At 39.2% G+C, this 20,776-nt stretch overlaps 2 protein-coding genes across 2 annotated transcripts in view; both read right to left on the minus strand.

Moving 5' to 3' along the window:
* GJA10 (gap junction protein, alpha 10, 62kDa) overlaps positions 1 to 15,302 on the minus strand; it is an 18,349-nt gene extending 3,047 nt beyond the window's left edge. The window contains 2 exon segments of the mRNA XM_006878291.1: positions 11,969 to 11,991; positions 15,014 to 15,302. Coding sequence (XP_006878353.1) covers positions 11,969 to 11,991; positions 15,014 to 15,302 — 312 coding nt within the window.
* A 3,872-nt stretch (positions 15,303 to 19,174) lies between these two features.
* CASP8AP2 (caspase 8 associated protein 2) overlaps positions 19,175 to 20,776 on the minus strand; it is a 42,423-nt gene continuing 40,821 nt past the window's right edge. The window contains exons 9-10 of the mRNA XM_006870612.1: positions 19,845 to 19,944; positions 19,175 to 19,231 (exon numbers count right to left, since the gene is read on the minus strand). Of these exons, the coding sequence (XP_006870674.1) occupies positions 19,175 to 19,231; positions 19,845 to 19,944 (157 nt within the window). The remainder of the gene's footprint in view (positions 19,232 to 19,844; positions 19,945 to 20,776) is intronic.

Consider the following 20,776-nt stretch of genomic DNA (forward strand, 5'->3'; position numbering starts at 1 on the left):
AATAACCTCATATGCATGTGAAAGCTGGACAGTGAATAAGGAAGACCGTAGAAGAATTGATGCTTTTGAGTTATGGTGTTGGAGGAGAATATTGAAAGGGCCATTGGCTGCCAAAGAACCAGTAGATCCATTTTGTAAGAAGTGCAGCCAGAGTGCTCCTCGGAGTCCACGATGGCCAAACTTCCTCTCATATACTTCGGACATAGTGTCAGAAGGGACCAGTCACTGGAGAAGGATATCATGTTTGGTAGGGTGGAGGGTCAGAGAAAAAGAGGAAGACCCCCAACAAGATTGATTGGCCAAGTGGCAGCATCAATGGACTCAAATGTGGCAACAGTAGTGAGGTTGACCCAGGATCAGGCAGTGTTTCATTCTGCTGTGCATAAGGTTGCTGTAAGTCAGTACCGACTCGATGGCACCTAACAAAACCAACAACAACTTTGAGGAGGTAACTCTTCCCCAGTAATATCTTGAGTGCCTTCCAACCTGAGTGACTCATCCTCCAACAATCTATCTGAGAATATTCTGGTGCTCTTCATCATGTTTCAATGCTCAATAATCTGGTGCTGATACTGTTCCATTGATCATAAGGTTTTCAGTGAATAAATATTCAAAAGTAGTCCATCTCTCCTGCTTCCTAATCTGTCTTCACCTGGAAGCTCAGCTGAAACCTGTCCACTCTGAATGACCCTGCTGATATCTAAAACGCAGGTGGCATAGCTTCTAGCATCACAGCAACAGGCAAGCCGTCAAACCGACAGACAAGTGGTGGTGGTGGTGGTGGTGTGCCATGGAGTCGGTCCTGACTCATAGTGACCCTGTACAGGGTTTCCGAGGCTGTAAATCTTTACGGGAGCAGAAAGCCTCATCTGTCTCCCATGGAACAGCTGGTCATTTCGAACTGCCAACCGTGAGGTTAGCAGCCCAATTCCTAACCATTTCACTTCCAGAGCTATAGACAAGTTGTTGTTGTTGTTAAGTGCCGTCAAGTCAGTTCCAACCCATAGCGACCCTGTACAGGGTTTCCGAGGGTGTAAATCTTTACGGGAGTAGAAAGCCTTATCTTTCTCCCACGGAGTGGCTGGTAGTTTCGAACCGCTGACCTTAAGTTTCGCAGCCCAAGTCGTAACCACTACGCTACCAGAGCTCCTTAGTGGATGGTTAATTGTTGCAGACTGCAATCACTGAGATGTTGAGGCCCTGTGTCATGGACGAAAAACCAATACAGCGGCGCCACTCAGGCTTGCTAGCCAGGGACCCTGAGGGCCCAAGGAAGTAACCTCCAGACGTCCCGGGTTCATTGGCTTTTACAAACTCACTGTTGGGCTAGCTCTGTATAATTTGTTTTAGTCCTATTAATTCATTCTATGCTTCGAACTCCAGTAATTGTAGCTTCTGAGAAAATGGTTTCTTATGTGCCTCTCTTAATGTCTCCACTATGTTGGCAGTGCTTAAGGTTCTGGGAACAAATCTCTCTGAGGAACAAACTCTGGCCACCTGGCAAGTATGTCCAAACTGTTCGTTATCAAATTGTTCAGTTATGTTTGATATTAACTTAATACATGAGCCCTTGATACCCATGGACAAATATTAAAACAAAAATCTCTTCTAAAGCTGAGGCCTAAAAGTTCCTAGGGCAAGTTTGCTGGGAGATGCTGGAGAAAAAATTCCCCTAAGGAATTCACTCAGAGTAGATTGGTGACTTCCAGGGTTTTGTCCAAAGAATAATAGCAACAGCCATTAACATAGGTGTCCTCCTTTCTCCTACAAGGCTCGGCCAGGTAGCCGAAACAGCTGGACTCCTTTCAGACCTTTTGAATCCTTTTCTCACTGAAGGTTAGGTGCTATAGGTATGTTAATTAGGCTTGAGAAACCAAGTTGCTGCCTTGGGATTCAAACCTAAAAAGTACTATATAAATTTGCTTGAATTTCTGGAAAATTGAAGATGTTAGATTATCAAGACAATTTGTGATGTATGTTTTAGAATTTGTTCCTGTAAATCATTGTGTCCTGTTTTGAACGATTAATCACATTTCACTTCTGTACCCTGTCTTAATAAACCCCGCCTTCCTTTGTGTAAAGCTCCTCCCTGCAATAAAAAGGAGGCGCAGACTGAAGCCCGCATGCATTATGGCTTGCAGGGCATGCATTACGGGCAGGCATTGCAGTTGGCAAGGTGTACATACTGCTTGCCTATCCATGAGGTTTACAATGCAGGATCTGTCTGATGCCAGTGTCGCATCCACTCTGGTCTCAGGTTGTCTTCTTGGCTCTCTTGTTGTGTCTTTGTGTGTATTCTTTCTCTATCTCTGTCGCCGCCAGATCTCCCTACTTCGTGAACCGAACCCCCATGTTGAGGCCGGTTCTCAACAGTTAATTATAGATCACGGAAAACAAAAGAAATTGTCAAAAATTATGATTGGTAGCAGATCATTTCATCACAGTCGAAGGTGGGATTATGGAAGCAGGAAAGCGACCATGACTGGGATATGTACACTGTTGAAGATTAGAAAAGTTTACAGGGTTGTTTCTAGGCCCTCCGACCACTTTGGTTGGGGTATAACTTAAACAGTAATTTCCATTAAGAACACACCTAGGCAAGACTGTTCTTCTCTAGACTGGCTCTGGGAGTCATAATCTACTTTCAAGCATACTCTGCCTGAGAATGAAGCCTTTTACATTGTTGGTTAAGGGTCAGAATGAACTCAGTGGGGTCTGAATTTAAGTCAAGACTCAAAATGGAGTTATGGCTTCCACTGTAAACCATAGCCTTCTACAAATTAAGTGCTTAGAATTTAAACTCCCATAATTCCCCTCTTCTAATCAGCTCTATAGTGTTTTCTGTGATTGATTTTACCAAGGCACTGGAGTGGACTCAATTAGCAGACAACTGCTTAACTGTTTGTAGCAAACACACACACATAGTATAAATTTGAACCATTAGTTTTGGAATGCAATCTAGCAGCATTTATGTAAATTAACAGTATATAAGAGCCAGGCTTACTGGTCTGATAGAGACTGATGAAGCCCCTGAGACTACAGCCCTTACTGTCTTTTTTTAGTCACCCCCTTGGCTCTGTTTTCAGCCAAACAATAGACAGGATTATTATTGATGTTAAGTGCCATCAAGTCGATTCAGACTCATAATAACCCTGTATATGGAGAAGCAGCTGGTGGGTTTGAACTGCCAACCTTGTGTTTATCAGTCCAGTGCTTATCCTATAGCACCACCCTAAGACAGGACTATAAAGTGAACAATAACAGCAGGAAGGTATGTACTCCCTATCACAACCAGCCATACAAGATCAAAGGGCAGCATTTCCCACTGATAAAGCTCAGAAAACAGGAAGGGATAGGAGAGAAGGATGAATGGAAAGGCAAAGTGGGGAGAAGGCAGGGAAAATGCCATTATATTGTGGGGATTGTAATCAGTGCTACAAAACAGAAGTGTATGTATTGTTATTTGGAAAAACTATCTGCTTTCACCCAAATCACAATATAAAAAAAGAAACAACAACAGTATGTGTGTGTGTACTTTTCACTCCAGCAGTTTTAATCATGGAAATCTATCCTAAATAAAAAATAAGCACTGAAATGAAATAAACACACAACTCAGGGGAATATTGACTAAATTTCTTCATGATCACGTCATGGAACTATGGCAACTTTTGAAAGGCTGTATTAGTGACTTGGAGGGATTGTCAAATGAATTACTGAGCAAAAGTGTGCATAATAGGATCCCACTTTCATAAATCACTGAGTAAAATAAAACCCTATAAATATTTATACATATATATTCATGTGTACAAGAAATATACAAGCATGTGACTTTATAAGTGGAGAAAAAAAATACACCCTAGGAAGCTAATAAAATTTACCTGAGGTTGATGGGAGGTGAAGAAGGTGGAAGGGAAGTTGAAGAAAGAGGGAAGAGGTGAGCAAAAAAAAAAAAAAAGAATTTTCTAAGAAAGCATGGCTGATTTTTATAAGATTTTTTAAATGATATACAAAAAAACAGTTTTGGAATTTGGGAGGAGAACTATTAGTGAGATTTTTGTATTTCATTCTATCAACTTATGAATTATTTGAATTAAAGAATTAAGAATGTATTCATAAATTTTACTGGAAAAAAATTTTTTTTAAGGATTTTAGGCATATGGACAAGCCCATCATGAATTGAAGTAATAGCTTCTGTTGTGGCACTGTAAGATAAGCACTGGAATGTGAAGCACAAGGCTGGCAGTTCAAACTCACCAGCTGCTTCTCTGAAACTCTCTGCAGGGTCACTGAGTCTGAACTGACTCAACACACTTAATATCAACACCCTCTTAGGAGTTCTGGTGTAGTGCTGTAGGATACACACTGCACTGCTAACCACAAAGTAAGCATTTCAAACCGAGCAGCCACTTCTCGAGAATGCTATACAGGGTCGCTATGAGTTAGAACCACCTGGACAGTATTTAATAACGACAACAACATCCTCTCTTAAAGTGTTTAGGTCCTTTCCCATAATTACTTGTATAAAAAATTTTTAATTTATTTTGTTGTTGTTGTTAGGTGTCATCAAGTTGGTTCTGACTCCTAGAGGTTCTATACACAATAGAATGGAACACTGCCCTATCCTGCTTCATCCTCAAAATTAATGTTATACTTGAGCACATTGCTGCTACTGTTGGGGTTTTGTTGGGGTTTTCCTCTTTTTCATTGACATTCCATTTTACTAAGCATATTTCCTTCTCCAGGGACTGGTCTCTCCTGATAAGATGTCCAAAGTATGAGAGACAAAGTCTCACCATCCTGTCCTGGCTTCTAAGGAGCATTCTGGCTACACTTTTTCTAGCACAGATTTGCTTGTTCTTCTAGACAGTCCATGGGACTTTCAATATTCTTCTCTAACACCATAACTGGAATGCATCAATTCTATGGTCTCCCTTTCACATGTATAAAAGGCTATTGACGCCCATGTAAAATATCACATAATTCACAATAAAATATTTAAAAAATAATAATAATAAGGGGGGGGAAGGCTATTGAAAATACCATCACTTGAATCAGATGCACTAATCCACAAACTGCTCCCTTTGCTCTCAAACACTATCAAAGTCTTTTGTAACAGGTTTGTCTAATGCCGTATGTCGTTTGATTTCTTGACTGCTGTTTCTGTTGAGTGTTGACTGTGGGTCCAAGCAAAGTGAAGTCTTTGACAACTTCATCTTTTTTCTCCATTTATCATGTTATTTATTAGTCAAGTTGTAAGGATTTTTGTTTACACTGAGATGTAATCTGTACTGAAGACTGTGGTATTTGATCTTCATCAGTAAGTATTTTAAGGAACCCTAGTAGCATAGTGGTTACAAGTTAGGCTCCTAATCTCATGGTCAACAGTTCAAAACTACGAGTGGTTCTAAGGGAGAGAGATGAGGCTTTCTGCTCCCATAAAGATTTACAGCCTCAGAAACCCTACATAGGGTTGCTATGAGTCAGAATCTACTCCAAGGCACATAATCACCACCACTGCAAGTACGTTTTTTGGTGTGTTTTTTTTAACCAATAAGTATTTTAAGTCCTCTTCGCTTTCAGCAAGCAAGGTTGTATCATCTGCATATCACAGGTTGTTAATGAGTCTTCCTACAATCCCGATGCCACATTCTTCTTCATATAAACCAGCTTCTCAGATTATTTATTCAGCATACAACCTGAATTAGTGAGAGAATACAAGCCTGGTACACAACTTTCCAGATTTTAAACAATTCAATTCAGTATCCCCTTTCTCTGTTCAAATGGACCACCTTCTTGGTTTATGTACAGGATTCTCTCTTGAGCACAATTTAGTGTTCTGAAATACCCATTCTTCACAGTCTTATCCATAGTTTTATCATTCACACAGTCAAAAGCCTTTACATAGTCAATAAAGCACAAGTAAGCATCTTTCTGGTATTCTCTGCTTTCAGCCAAGATAATTTCTGCAATGATATTCCTCATTCCATGTCCTCTTCTGAATCCAACTTGAATTTCTAGAAGTTCTCTGTTGATGTACTGTTGCAGTCATTCTTGAATTATCTTCAACTAAATTTTACTTGCATGTGGTATTAATGATATTGTTCGATGGTTTCTGCATTCCATTGGGTCACTTCTCTTTGGAATGGGCATAAATAATGGATCTCTTCCAATCGATTGGCCAGTTAGCTGTCTTTCAAATTTCTTGGCATAGATAAGTGAGTGGCTCTAGTGCTACATCAGTTTGTTTGAAGATTTCACTTTATATTCCATCAATTACTGAAGTCCTGTTTTTCGCCAATGACTTCAGCACAACTTGAACTTCTTCCCTCAGTACCATTGGGTTTTGATCATATGCTACCTCTTGAAATGGTTGAACATTTTTTTATAATCATTTTTTTTTATAACATCTGACCCTATATTCCTTCCATCTTCTTTCGAGCCTTTCTACATCACTCAATATTTTGCCCATCAAATATTTCAATGTTGAGTATTGAAGTTTGAATTTTTTCTTTAGTTCTTCAGCTTGAGAAATGCTAAGTATGTTCTTCCCTTTTTGTTTTCTGACTCCAGGTCTGCACATTTCATTATAATATTTAACTTTGTCTTCTTGAGCTGCCCTTTGAAATGTTCTGTTCAGTTCTTTTACGTCTTCATTCTTCCACTCACTTTAGCATCTGTATGCTCAGGAGCTTGTTTCAGAGTCTCTTCTGACATCCATTTTTATTTCTTTCTTCTTTCTTGTCTTCTAAATGACCTTTTGTTTTCTTCCTGTATGATGCTCTTGATGTCATTCTGCAAGTATTTGGGTCTTTGCATAATATCTATTTTTGAGATGTTTTTAAATTCAGGTGGGACATATTCAGTCATATTTTGGCTCTCATGGACTTGTTTTAATTTTCTTCAGCTTTAACATGAACTTGCATATGAATCATAGACAATCTGCTCCACAATCAGCCCCTGGCCTTGTTTTGGCTGATGATATTGAGCTTTCCCAATGTCTCTTCCCACAAATTCAACTTGATTCCTGTGTATTCCATCTGGTGAGGTCCATGTGTATGTCAACATTTATGTTGTTTAAAAAAGGTATTTGTAATGAAGAAGTCATTGGTCTTGCAAAATTCTATCATGCAATCTCCAGCATTGTTTCTATCACCAAGGCCATATTTTCCAACTACTGATCCTTCCTCTTTATTTCCATCCTTTGCGTTTCAGTCACCAGTAATTATCAATGCACCTTGATTGCATGTTTGGTCAATTTCAGACTGAAGAAGTTAGTAGAATTCTCAATTTCATCATTATTGGCTTTAGTGGTTGGTGCATAAGTTTGTAAAGTCGTGGTATTAACTGGGCTTCCTTCTTATTGTTGTTGTGAAGTGCCGTCGAGTCAGTTCCGACTTACAGTGCCCCTATATAGGGTTTCTGAGGAGCAACTGCTGAGCTTGAACTGCTGAACTTATAATTCAAACTGAGCTTGCAGTCCAGAGCATTAACCCACAGCACCACACCAGGACTCTAGTCTTCCTTGCAGGCATATGGATATTATCTTATCACAGACAGCATTTTACTTCAAGACAGATCTTGATGTGTTCTTTTTGACAATGAATGCAGTACCATTCCTCTTCAATTTGTCATTCCCAGAATAACAAACTATGATTTTCAGATTCAAAGTGATCAATACTAGTCTATTTCCACTCACTAATGCCTAGGATGTGAAGCTTTATGTGTTCCATTTTTAACAACTTTCAATTTATCTAAATTCATAGTTCATACAGTTCATGGTCTGATTATTAATGAATGTTTGTAACTGATTCTCTTCATTTTGAGTTGTGCCCCATCAGCAAATGAAGGTCTCCAAAACTTGACTCTACTCACATCATCATGGTCAACTGTATTTTGAGGAGGCAGCTCTTCCCCAGTGCTATTTTGAATGCCTTCCAACCTGAGGAGCCATCTTCTGGCACTGTACCTGACAATAATCTGGTGCTATTCATAATGTTTTCATATTCTGGCACTCTATCTGACAGTGTTCTGCTGCTTTTTATAAGGCTTTCAGTGACTAAACATTCAGAAATAGTTTGTCTTTCCTTCTTCCTAGTTTGCTTTAGTCTGAAAGCTTTACTGAAACCTGTCCATCATGAGTGACCTTGCTGACATTTAAAACACTGTTGGCATAGCTTCCAGAACCACAACAACACACAAATCCCAGTAAGACAAACTGACAGACGAGTGGTAGAAAGAATTATTTTAGCTCTTAAAAATACTTGAGCTCCTATTTTATATGAAAAACCTGAGTTAAGAAAGTGTATGCATTTTCATTAACTTACTGGACTGGTATGGTGCTGTGGGTTAATGCATTATACTGCAAGGTCAGTTGGAATTACAAGGTAAGTGGTTCAAGTTCATCAACCGCTACTCAGAAACCCTATACAGAGTCACTATGAGTCAGAACTGACTTGACCATACTTAACAACAACAACAACTCTCCATTTATTGTTCTTAAACTATTTAATGCTTCATTTTGCCACTATCTTTTCTTTAGTTAAGTGCTTCTATATTTTCTAAAAAGTACTTTTTACCATTAAATGACTTTAGGTCCTAGAAATGTTCTTGCATTTTTTTATTATCTAATCTAGCATCTCCCAATCAAGTCTTATAAGAAATACAACCACAATGCTCCTTAGAAGTGAGGATGTTGACCCGTTTTAGGCATGACATCAGGAAAGACCAGCTGCTGGAAAGCGATATTGTGTTTGGTCAAACAGAGGGTTAGAGAAAACAAGAAAGATCCTCAGTGAGATGCACTGACACATATTCCACAACAGTGAACTCAAACATTATCAGTGATTATTACGATGGCTCATGACTAGGCCACACTTTGTTCTGTTACTTATCACGTCGCTCAGAGTCAGAGCCAATTCAATGGTAACTAAGACAATCATGTCAAAAAATAGTGCTCTTTTCCTGCATTTATTTCAGAGCTTATCTTTCTAACTCACAGAAATTTCCTAAGTTTTTCATAAACAAAGCGATTCCGAATATTTACTACTTACCTTCTGGGTGGACAAAATAAATCACAATTGGAATCTCAGAACACTAAAGCTGGGCCCCATGTGTCTAATTAGTAGTACAGCTGCTGGCAGTGAAGATATAAAGGCTCTGCTCAGCTGGTGGTGGGGCCCCAATCCAGAATGAACGCTGGAATTTTGATCAGTGGGGTGTAACCCAGTCCTCCCCCAAGGTTCAGAATGGTTTTTGGCGCTTTACAATTCTCCTAAAATGCTTTACAATTCTCCTGTAATATTTTCCTAATTGACACCAAGTTGCAGTCCCTTTGCTGTGTCTTTGAGATTTCTATGTCATGAAACAAATGGTCATTTTCCTTTTTCATTTGATTACAGTGATTTTGGATAACTGTAGTGATTTGAGTTTGCATGCTCATTGGTTGCCCTGGGGATTGATGCTCACAGATCTATGAGTCATGTCCGATTTCATAAACAGCTGCCCTAGAGAGAGTCTGGCATCATCAAATGCGAATAAACAGTAGCCAAGTGACAGTCACACCCAAAGCATTCTGCAAATTATTGCATGCTGAAGAAGAGCATTTCACAAAGAGAATAAGCATTTTTAGACCCCTGGGAGGGCTGGCCCTATAGATTGTATGTCCTAGCAATATTCTATAAGGTTAAAACATGCCGCTCAGTTGGAAAGGGTTATATATGTAGGGTTGGAGAGACTAGAGTAGGAGTCAGTGAAAACAGAAGAGAGATGTCAGAGGTCGGTTGTGATACTCTTGGAGTCAGCCCAAGTTCCAAGCTGCACCTGAGGAGGAATCCTTTGAGTCATTCTGAGGGACTGAGGCCAGGAACTTCTCATTTGGGTGAGATGCCCCTTCACTGAGGCTCTGCTGACTTGGTTTCGTGTCTGATCTCAATATGTATTGAATAGCTTACTCATCTGCCTCTTTATTGATGGTGAAATCCTCAAGGGCAGAAAATATTTCTTATTCATTAGGCATCCCCAATGACTAACACAGTGTTATGGATTGAATTGTGTCAAAACAATTGACTCAAAACAAAACTGTATTGTTGTCAAGTGATACTTTCATAGATATCAGGGATTAAGATTTTGTCCTGGTATGGCGCTGTAGTATAAGCACTTGACTGCTATGTTGGTTTGAACCACAAGACTGGAGGTTCAAATCCACCTGCCACTCCTTTGAAACCCTATACAAGGTGGCTACAAGTTGGAACCAACTTGATGACACTTAATAACAATATATAAAAGTGAACTTGTTTGGAAATAGAATCTTTGAAGATGTTATCGGTTAAGCTAACATGAGGCCATACCAGAGTACGATGAGTCCTAATCCCTTCTTATAAAAGAAGAGACAGAGATGTCATGTGATGCTAAAGCTGTAAGCCAAGGGATGCCTAGAGGTACCAGAAGTAGGGGAGAAGCACAGAACCGATTCTCTCTCAGAACTTTGAAGGAATCAATATGACTGACTCCCTGCTCTTGAACTCCCAACCTCCAGAACTGTGAGACAAGAGATTTCTGTTCTTTAGAGCCACATACACTGCACTATAGTGAATGATCTAAAGTCTTTTCTAGCCATAGTCTGTAACTCCCACCTAACAATGTTTCTGCCCTTCTGGATAGAGAAGATGGGAGAAGATACTGATAGAATGACATGATTCAGCTGTGGATGTTAGCGGAGTTGATTGTAATTGTGAAAACTTGAAACTCTAGTATGGTTTAAAATGAGTGAGCTCACTACCATCAAAGATGAAGGGTCAGGATTGGAGAGTGGTGTCCTTTGGACCCTGAGATCCCTGCAATCCATGGACAAAAAGCTGTAACACTGGAGGAGTGGCAGAGGAGCAGCAGCAGACCCGAGAAGCAGAGCACAAGGCGGAGCAGTGAGACAAGTAAATCTGAGTGGCTTTGGATGGGGAGGTTGTGGGGGAGCTAAGTTTACTGACCCACGGAGCTAGAGCCAAGTGTCTTCAAGCTGAGGCTTATGGTGGAGTGGTGTGTTCTATGGGCATGATATCCCTCATAAACCCCATAACTGAGGAGTGTGTCTGAGTTCTGTGTAGCCATTGCACTGTATTACTGAACCAAGTTGAGCAGAGAGTGCTGTGGGAGGAAGGGTTGCTGCTTCATTTTTTTGCACATCCATACAACTCAATAAAAATGTTTTTTCTTATTCAATGAGTCTTAAAGACAGTAGCCAGTAGTCTTAGAAACCCAGGTTACATTTTTGCAGAGAAAGAATCAGAATTTCAGATAGGTCAAATGAGTCGCTTGATGCAAAGAGACCAGGTCTCCTAATTTCCAGTCTTTTAGCATTGTATGTACACATCATTACTGCCATCTTAGAAGAGTCATCAACATGGGCTTCACTAGGACCCAGTGAACAGTTCAAATCACAGCTCCTAGACACACTTCTAAGCCTGCTGTTTTCCATACAAAATGCTAGAAGTACATAGAATTATTGAAAGTTTGTAAGTATCTTCTGCATTTTGAAAAGTTACTTTTAAGTAAAGAATGAAAATGAAAGGTCACATTTCATTAGACTGGCGCTCCAGCTTCAATTATAATGAGAAAATTAACTAGATGTGAAACCATATGTATTAATATGTGTATATGTGTTGGGTGGAGCACAGTGACTCTGTGGACTGTGGACCATGAGGTCGGCAGTTTAAACCCACCAGCCACTCTGTGGGAGAAAGATGAGTTTGTCTGCTCCTGAAAAGACAGATAGCCTCAGAAACCCTATGTAGGGTGGCTATGAGTTGGAATCAACTTGATGACAATAACATTGTATTGGGTACGCTGTCAAAGAAAGCCCTGGGCATTGTATTATAAAATTCACCTGCAAAGTAATGAATTTGTACCTTTCATGCATTTTATCAGAATCAATATATTAAACTCATACACTTATGTACAGAATAATATTAGTTACCTCGAGGGGAGGTGACTGGGTGACTGGGAATAGGAGGGAGGCTTACTGTAATATCTGTGCAGTGAATGTATAATCTTATCTAATTTTTAATCTCCTGGAGATGAATCGATATGATTACTTTATTCTTGAAAATTTTTAGCAAATGGGCAAATGTCTTTACAATAGTGCACAAAGTGGATGACTCACTACCAGCCTCACAGCAATTATCTGAAATAATGGCCTGATGAGGTTAAGTGTGCTGCTCGGTGGGAGCTCCACTCCACTACCTCATCCCCAACCAACCCAAAGGCTCAGCAGGAATAAGCACTTCTGCCAGAAAGGTTTTATCAGGGTTCCTGCTCTGGTAGCGTAGTGGTTATGAATCAGGCTGCTAATCTCATGGTCAGCAGTTCGAAACTACCAGCTGTTCTGTGGGAGAAAGATGAGGCTTTGTGCTCCCATAAAGACTTACAGCCTCGGAAACCCTGTACAGGGTCACTATGAGTAGGAACCATCTTCCCGGCGCATAACAAGAGTCTCATTCCCACCCATGCTTTGCTGGCAGGCCCAAGTCAGAGAAAACAGAAGGGGACAGAAAGGCTAGAGAGAAGCAAAGTCTCAGGAAAAAGACACAAAGAAGGTAGAGAAAGGTGCATGAAAATGCCACTAGCTGCTACTGCCTTTGAAGTAGTTAGTAGTACTAATATTTATTCACAGCTGGTGGTACAAATTCTTATAGGAAGTTGTTGATTCTCCGTGCACCTGTAAATGATTTAGAATTGTGCAAGTTGACATAATACTAAATAAAGAGAAAGTATGTGTGGTGCAGGCTAGTAAGAGCAGAAAATAAAATTTGATCTCTGAAGGCTCACTTGTGTCAGGTCCTTCACCAGCTAATGAGATCCAGAGGGATTTACACTGTGAGAAAATAAGAAGTTCCCAGGAGAAAGTGTGAGAAATGATAAGAATTGGGTTCATCTATCAGGTTCCTGGCAAAGAATATGGAGTTGCTCAAATAAAAGGTGTTACCATGCTAAAAATATTAATAATAAACAAATAACCAGACCAATTATAGAAAAACAGAACTTCAAAAAATTTTGAGATTAAAATTTTATTTTAGAAATGGACCCCTAACTCAAGTAATTGTGTTGAGTTTATTTATAAAACAGATCAAAAGTCACTCTAGTTGAAGCTATGCAGGATAGAGGCCATAAGACTCTGCCTACTGCCTCTCCCCTCTTTCCCTAGCCTCAACACTTACCTGAGGAACTCAGTTTGAAATCTTGTTCTAGTATAATTCATCCATGCTAAAGAGGTGAAAAAGAAGTCTCAAAGATTGTGAATTGCCCAAAGATACATCAGGAAATCATTCAAAGTAGCAATTACAGATTAAGGTTTAATGATTGGGTAGCTCATTAATAATTATCCATTTTAACAGAATGGTGATATGCTTTGTTGTTGTTAAGTGCTGCTAAGTCAATTCCAACTCATAGTGTCCCTGTATAGGGTTTCTAAGGAGCATTTGAGCTGCCGACCTTTGTGGTTCAAACCAACCTTGCGGTCCAGTACTTATCCTACAGCACCACACCTATCGCATAAACCTACTTAACTTTGACAACTGAGAAATCCTGTGATGTTTTATATTTTAATCATCGGTGAATCAGGAAAATACATTGGGCTACGGAGATATGGCAAAATGGTAGACGAGGCAGTAAGGCTGCACAGCTCCTCTACAAAAAAAGATAAGGAAAACCAAACACAGATGATAGCCCTGGAACCTGAGCTTCCAATGAAGGGTTAGAGAAGTGGATTGAATGCTTACTAGGAGAGGAAGCTGAGAAGACAAGGCAAAAAAAGGAGGCAGAATGGTGACTGGGACTGGTCAAATAGGCATGGTATGGCCATCTTAAACTTTTGTAAGCAGCTTCAGAGACAACACTGCATATTGGTGACTAGATGATCAGAGCTCAACTAGAAGAAGAAAGAGGGGGAAAAAAGAGAGTAATCTGATACAATTTGATGAACTTGACATACAACTATGGATACAGTAGCTCAAAAGAGGGAACAAATCTTTACAGCGAGGATCAGTCCCATCCCCTCAATATACAGGGTATACAGGGATGGGCAACTTGGACATTGGCTACTCAAAATGGGTGGGCTACAAAGGCAAGCAGTGACTGGCTTACAAGCTTTCAAGAGGGAGCCTAGATACAGAGGGTGTGGAGGAAGGTAGAATATCTACTGAGTAGTATCCGTCTAGGTGAGTAGTATCTGTCTAGGTGGGGCTGATGAAAGGAAATGCGGATAAGATTCTTTGTGGTACAATAGTGAATAATTGTTATCAAGAATGACTGTGAGGGTTGCAAATAAAAAGGTAGACATTTTGTAGCAAAAGGAGGGGAATGATTGACTTTGCAGTCCATGAGTGGAGGTCCCTGGGACCATCAAGGGAGAAGAGCGGAGGGACCCTACCCAGAGAAGCAGTGATGCCAGAGATGGAGGCAGAGACGATAATGTGGAGAGATGGAGTGGCTGGGGACTCCAGACTCAGAGAGGGAGAGGGGCTGTGTGCGGATGACCAGGGGGTAGGCTTGCGGGGTATACCCTTTGGTTGTTTGATGATGCAGGGAGGGGATTGTAATACAATTGAATGAATGTAAAGCTAATGTTCTCCCATGTAAACTATCACATAATTCACAAGAAAACAGTTAGAAAAGAATAAGACTACATATTGGTGTTTCAAAAATATACCAATGGCTCGCAAAGATAAAGGTGCTATTTTTCTCTTGTTCCTCATGCTCCTATGGTGATCAGAGAGAGGTGTGACTGTACACCTCCAGCAAAGCTCCTGCTTTCTTGGTGGTCAGAGCAGCATGGAGGCGACCGCTGTGTAGTTGCAAGCCCCATCAAAGTGAGGGGCTATTGAAACCAGCTCCAGGACCTGGATTTAGGTGAACCCTGCTCCGACCTGCAGAGCCAGTCCTGGCTAAGTAGGATAAGCAGCTAAACAAATGTGGTAGGGGTATGGGGGGGAATAGGTCCAGGAAAGGTGCGGTCACCTTGTACTTTCAGACTGCTGTGAAGGCACGAGGGTGGTAGATGGTGAAGAGTCATACCGCTTATTCGTGGACAGAAAGGTGCAAAAGTTTTTCTTGTTCCCCACATTACCCTGGTGATCAGAGGTATGGCCACCCCTCATCTGCATAGACTCCCAGCAAAGTTCCTGCTCTCCAGGCAGTTGGAGCTGCACCAAAGTGAACGTACCTGCAGCAACCCCTGTACCTGGAATCAGGTGTGGCAGCTCCAGGCCTGCAGAGCTGATTCTGGTCAGTCTTGGGCTAGCAGGTCCTTTCATCCCTGGCTGCCCTCTGAGATGGAAATGACCTAAACCCCCAGCAGTTTTGGGTCTATACGAACTATTTCCAAATTGGGTGCCAAGGACAGCACCTAGCCATGCAAGAACTCCCTCTTGGTTGTTACCATCTCATCCCTAGCCCACTGATGATGTGAGGTTCTTTGCTGGCAGCAGACCACAGAATTTTCTCCTCTGGGTCTGGCACCTGCCCTTTGATCGTTTTTTTTGTTAATTTTCTTCCTCTTCTTCGCTTTACCCTCACTTTTTAAAATTTCAATCTCAGCTGTTTTCTGCTTCTTTCCCAATTGCTTTTCTTCTGTTTATCTTTACTCCTCTTTCCCTTTGACTATTCCTCTCCCCATTATGTCTAGTTCTTTTTCTTCCGTGATTTTATTTTCCTTTCCCTTTTTCTCCTTTTGGCTTTTGTATTTTTCTAGCTGTTGCCTTTTTAGGTTTTTTTTTTACTTATTTTTCTTTCATTCTTGGTAGAGAATGGTAGAAAATTGGTAGTGAAAACAGGAAGACCCTCAATGAGATGGAATGACACAGTGGCAGCAACAATGGGCTCAACTGTGAGGATAGTGCAGGACTGAGCAGGGTTTCCTTCAGTTGTACATACGGTTACTGAGTAGGAATTGACTGCATGGCACCTAACAAAGATAGGGTTATGTTATTTTAACATTTGACCTCATAAATATTATTATCTAGACTAAAATCTTAAATTTTAAATGGATTTACCCACAAGAAGTTAAATGTTTGCTCTTCTTAAAGTGCTGTCTAGTCAGTTCTGACTCATAGCAACCTAACTGTTCTGACTTGGCAACCTTTAAAGGTAACACAACACTTACTGTGTGCTGCCCAACTCTTTGATCATAATCCTAGAAGAGTGTAGGCTGTTTATTGTCCATGTTTCATGCTATTTAGACATTATAGGAACACCATATTAAACCTCTGGGAGTCTACTTAGGGTTGTCCAAGGGAGTGCATGCAGTAAGAAGCAAATGAGGGAGTAGAGTGTGGCCAGCCCGCCTACTGTTCCATGCACCTAAGCAGCAGGTACAGCTCTGGACAAAGCCCTAGAGTCCACACCCAGACCCCTGTCTCCTCCTCTGCCTCACCTCCTTGTATCCCACCCTATACTGAGCTACAAGAGTGGATTTGAGATCTTTTAAAAACCTTTCCCCCCCTAAGCTCTGAGGAGTTACGTTTGCCCTAAAGTTTTCTAATTGAAGGTTTTTATCACTTTTGCTAAATTGACTGACATTGTCTTGGCAAACTATAAGTAAGTTCATTGGATACTTTTATCTGGTCCTGGACTGCAGCCTGCCCTGTGATTGCTATGAACCTTGCAGGGATTGGTCAATTACGTATATGAGGTGATTTGTAGCCCAGTCATACCTACCATGCAAACCATGTGTTCCTATGGAGGGGAATGATCAGTTTGTGGCTCTGGTAGAAGGGCCATGCCTTGAAATTGATGAAAACATTGGTGTATTTGAGGAGGCTTCAAAACGCTCATGGAAAAATTCCATTATCTTTTATTTTCACATAAGCAGCACCACACAGATTTTGGAGCCAGAAGCAGGTTATCAGAAAAGGGGGAAAAAGCAGCAGCAGGAAGGAACAGAAGAAACAAAGAAGAAAGAAGGGGAAAGGCAAGGGAACTTCGTAAAGAGCTAAGACAAGGGCTCTACCATTGTAGGCTGCAAACAGATCCAGAAGGGTCCCAGGGACAGAGACACAGGTGACATTTTAGCTGGTAAACGGATTTTGAAAATATACTCAAATCTGCAAAGTACATATGATATCAAAATCCAATTGATGATAATCTAAACACACTAAAAGAAACATTCTAACCAAAATAGAACTTTACATTGTTTTATTATACATTATGGTTATAGAAAGCAAACTTTATACAAAAAGTTTTATACAGATTTAAAAAAAAAAAACCTGGGCTATACAAAGCCATATATGTATGTACATACACACAGATATTTTACATCATTATGATACATATTTACAAATACACAATTTAAATTATTTTACAATGCTCCAAAATGAGGAGAGAGACCATTAGAAAAGCAAATACAAATGGATGAAAACTAGAACCAAACAGTTATCAGGTTTAAAATGTTGTAAACTATCATTAAAAATCTAGAAAATAAAGTTATTTCTTTGAAATAAACCAAAATGAAACTGTCAAATACTGTATGATTGTTGCTTTTTCAATCTGATAACCAAGTTCTAACATTTAAAAATAAATATCTTGACTAATAACAGGTAAGCAGATCAGATAAATGGCTGCAACAAGTTGAGCATGCTGACTTGAGATGAGTCAGCGAGTAATAACAAATGTAGATCCAGTTACCAAAAAATGTTATAAAAACAAAAAACCTCTAGTTCCCCCATTTAAAACACGAGGAATTCCCAGCTTCTGTGTAATATACAATAAAACTCCAAGGAATTCAGCAATTTATCTGTAATGTAAGAAAATGCTAGTTATGATTCTAGTTTTCTGATATGTCCACTGCACAAAGTACTGATCTTGAAAATGAGCTTTACTTGGACGATATTGGTGCTTCAGAACTAGCATTTACAGAACTGGTTTCGTAAGTATATCGTTGTATTACACTTTTGAAATTAATTTAAAGAGATTATAGAACTTGAAAAATTAAGAGCCAAGCTAAGAATGAAATAATCTACTGTATGCTAATCATGTAGACAAATTAAACCTCAAGTATTAAATTCATTTAAAAAAAATTTTAATTTGTAATAGAATTTAGAAATTTCAAACAAGCACCGCTAACAGATACAAGTTAATTTTTATACATTTATATTTTCTCTACAATGTAAATCATATAGATTAAAAAAAAATCAGTTAAATTTTTTAAAGTCAGAGAAAAGGTTAAAAGTACAGTTAATTGGAAAAATAACTAGGCCACTTTTTTGCATTTAGCAAATTTTTTAAGGACATTTTGTAACCCATTTCCTCTCCAAATTCAACATTATTCAATCTCCCATTTCTGAATTATATACTTAGCTTCATAGTGAACTACTTACTAAATACCAAACATCCTTTGAAGAAAATCAGTTGCTTCTAGAAGTTATGTAAATTAATAGGTTATCTAACAGGGACTTGTAAATTAAAAAATATTCAGGGCCCTTCAAACTGAAATCTATATCCAAATATGGTTTTTATTCAGATTTAATTTCATTTTAAATTGGGTGCCTTTTGTTCAAATAATTATGTGACAAATTGACTTGAATTTTCCTTAAGTACAAATCCAAAATATTTAAGCAGTTGGCTTAGTACTTAACAGAAAAAACTTGCTTATCATTTAAGCATTATTGCCTTATACCAAAAAATGGCTTAAAGGAACAAATCAGTGAACATTGTTAAAAATATGACAGTAAATTGTGTTATCTATTCAGATAACAATAGATTTCATGTTTATGAATTCCTGATTTGCTTCTAGTCACTTTAGCATTTTAACACTCCTTATTAAAAATGAGACATATTAAATTATAATGACTACAGATCCCATTGGTTATAAAACACATTTCTATTAAGAATGTATTCTTTAATTTTTCTTCACTATAAATGTATTATATAAACCATTAAATGATTCCCCCCCTGCCCCACCTTAGCCTCATCAGCAACTGGAGGTTGAGGAGATGCCTTGCTGATCTGAATTACAACAGGCAACACTCTAAGCACATCCCTGGGGATGAGGTGGCCCTAAACACCTGTACAAGCCACCATCTCCAACCAGTGATTGAAGCAGGAACTCAACTGGATGTTTCTCACATACTACTCACATCTTCAATGACTTAACAGGTATTAACGGCACAGTTACAGATATAACCATTAACTACCTGCATTTTGACTTTTCAAAAAGCTTCAATAGCTGCTGGAATCTTTCTGAGACCTAAAAATTTAAAAATGAGTGTTAATTATCAATATTTCAACAATATTTTTCATCACTGTTGAATATGTTTATACATCACCTAAAGGCAGAAAATAACCCTCAATAGTATGTTGTTGTTAAGTGTCGTTGAGTCGGTTCCAACTGAGACCCTATCTATATAGGGATTCTGAAGAGTGGCTGGTGGGTATGAACCGCCAATATACATATTGTTGTTGTTGTTGTTAAGTGCCGTCGAGTCAGTTCCGACTCATAGCGACCCTGTACAGGGTTTCCGAGGGTGTAAATCTTTACGGGAGTAGAAAGCCTCATCTTTCTCCCGCAGAGGGGCTGGTAGTTTCGAACTGCTGACCTTAAGGTTCGCAGCCCGATTCGTAACCACTACGATTAGGCATTTTAAAATTAAACTGATTGTAAATTGTTAGAGTGGCACACTATCTATGACTCAATGTTGTTAAGTGCCGTCAAGTTGGTTCAACTCATAGCGACCCTGTATAGGGTTTCCCAGGAGCGGCTGGTGAGTTTGAACTGCCAACCTTGCAGTCCAGTGCATTAACCCGCAGCGCCACACCAGGACTCTATGACTCAACAGAGATGTAAAAACTGGGTAGTTTACCTGATTTGGATTTTTATTCAACTTGGCAGCTAAATTAGTAAATGTTTTCAGTGATGGCCCTCTTTTTTGACACTCCAATAAAATTTGCCGATCATCATTTCTGAGGGAAGAGAAATATTATTTAGAGTAAAAGAATAACAAAATAAATGCTACCTATTTAGCAAACTAATAAAACAAAATAAATATTCGAAATTACTGCTATTTAGAGTAGAAGAGTAACAAAAATTATACTGCCTCAATCTCCATCAATAGAGGTGACATTGTATATAGAAATAGGATTATAAATACCAAATATCAACAATGATCTGAGAAATATTTTATGGTTTTCATCTCTGAGCTCATCTGTACTTACCAAATTTACAACAAATGTATTACTTTTTCTAGTGACAAATGAATTTTTTTCTACTTGAACTTTTTCCTACCTTTAATATTTACAGTACTTTAAAAATCAAGGTCCCCAAATATGAAAGACTAAACAGAAGAATCAAAGCTAGAATAGATTCTTCTAATTCTTTGCTTTTTTTATGTGGTCTGAACCAGTGTGTATTAGTACAACCTGAGGTTTTATTCTGTCATTTCAAGTTAAGAAATGGGGACATTGAGAACTGCAGTGTTCAACAGAAATGATCGATCTCTTCACATCGAGCATTCCAGTCCATTAAGGAGACTGTGTTCCTCTATTCCAGTTCATGACTGGGGTTGCCTTCTTGTCTGAAGTGGAATCTAGGAATCTGCATTTCTTAAAAAGCTCACATAAAAGTCAAAAGTACAACCCACTTATGAAACTTTCTGGAAATTTTTCATTTAGGGAGAAAACTTCAATTATAAACATTCCAAACTTTTTGCCTTGTTTCAGCATGTATCAGCCTTCCTTACTAAAATGAGCTTATACCTGGTCCTTCCATATAAAAGAATTCTTTTTAATTGAAAAA

This window comes from Chrysochloris asiatica, unplaced genomic scaffold (assembly GCF_000296735.1).
Source record: "Chrysochloris asiatica unplaced genomic scaffold, ChrAsi1.0 scaffold00146, whole genome shotgun sequence".
Taxonomy (NCBI): domain Eukaryota; kingdom Metazoa; phylum Chordata; class Mammalia; order Afrosoricida; family Chrysochloridae; genus Chrysochloris; species Chrysochloris asiatica.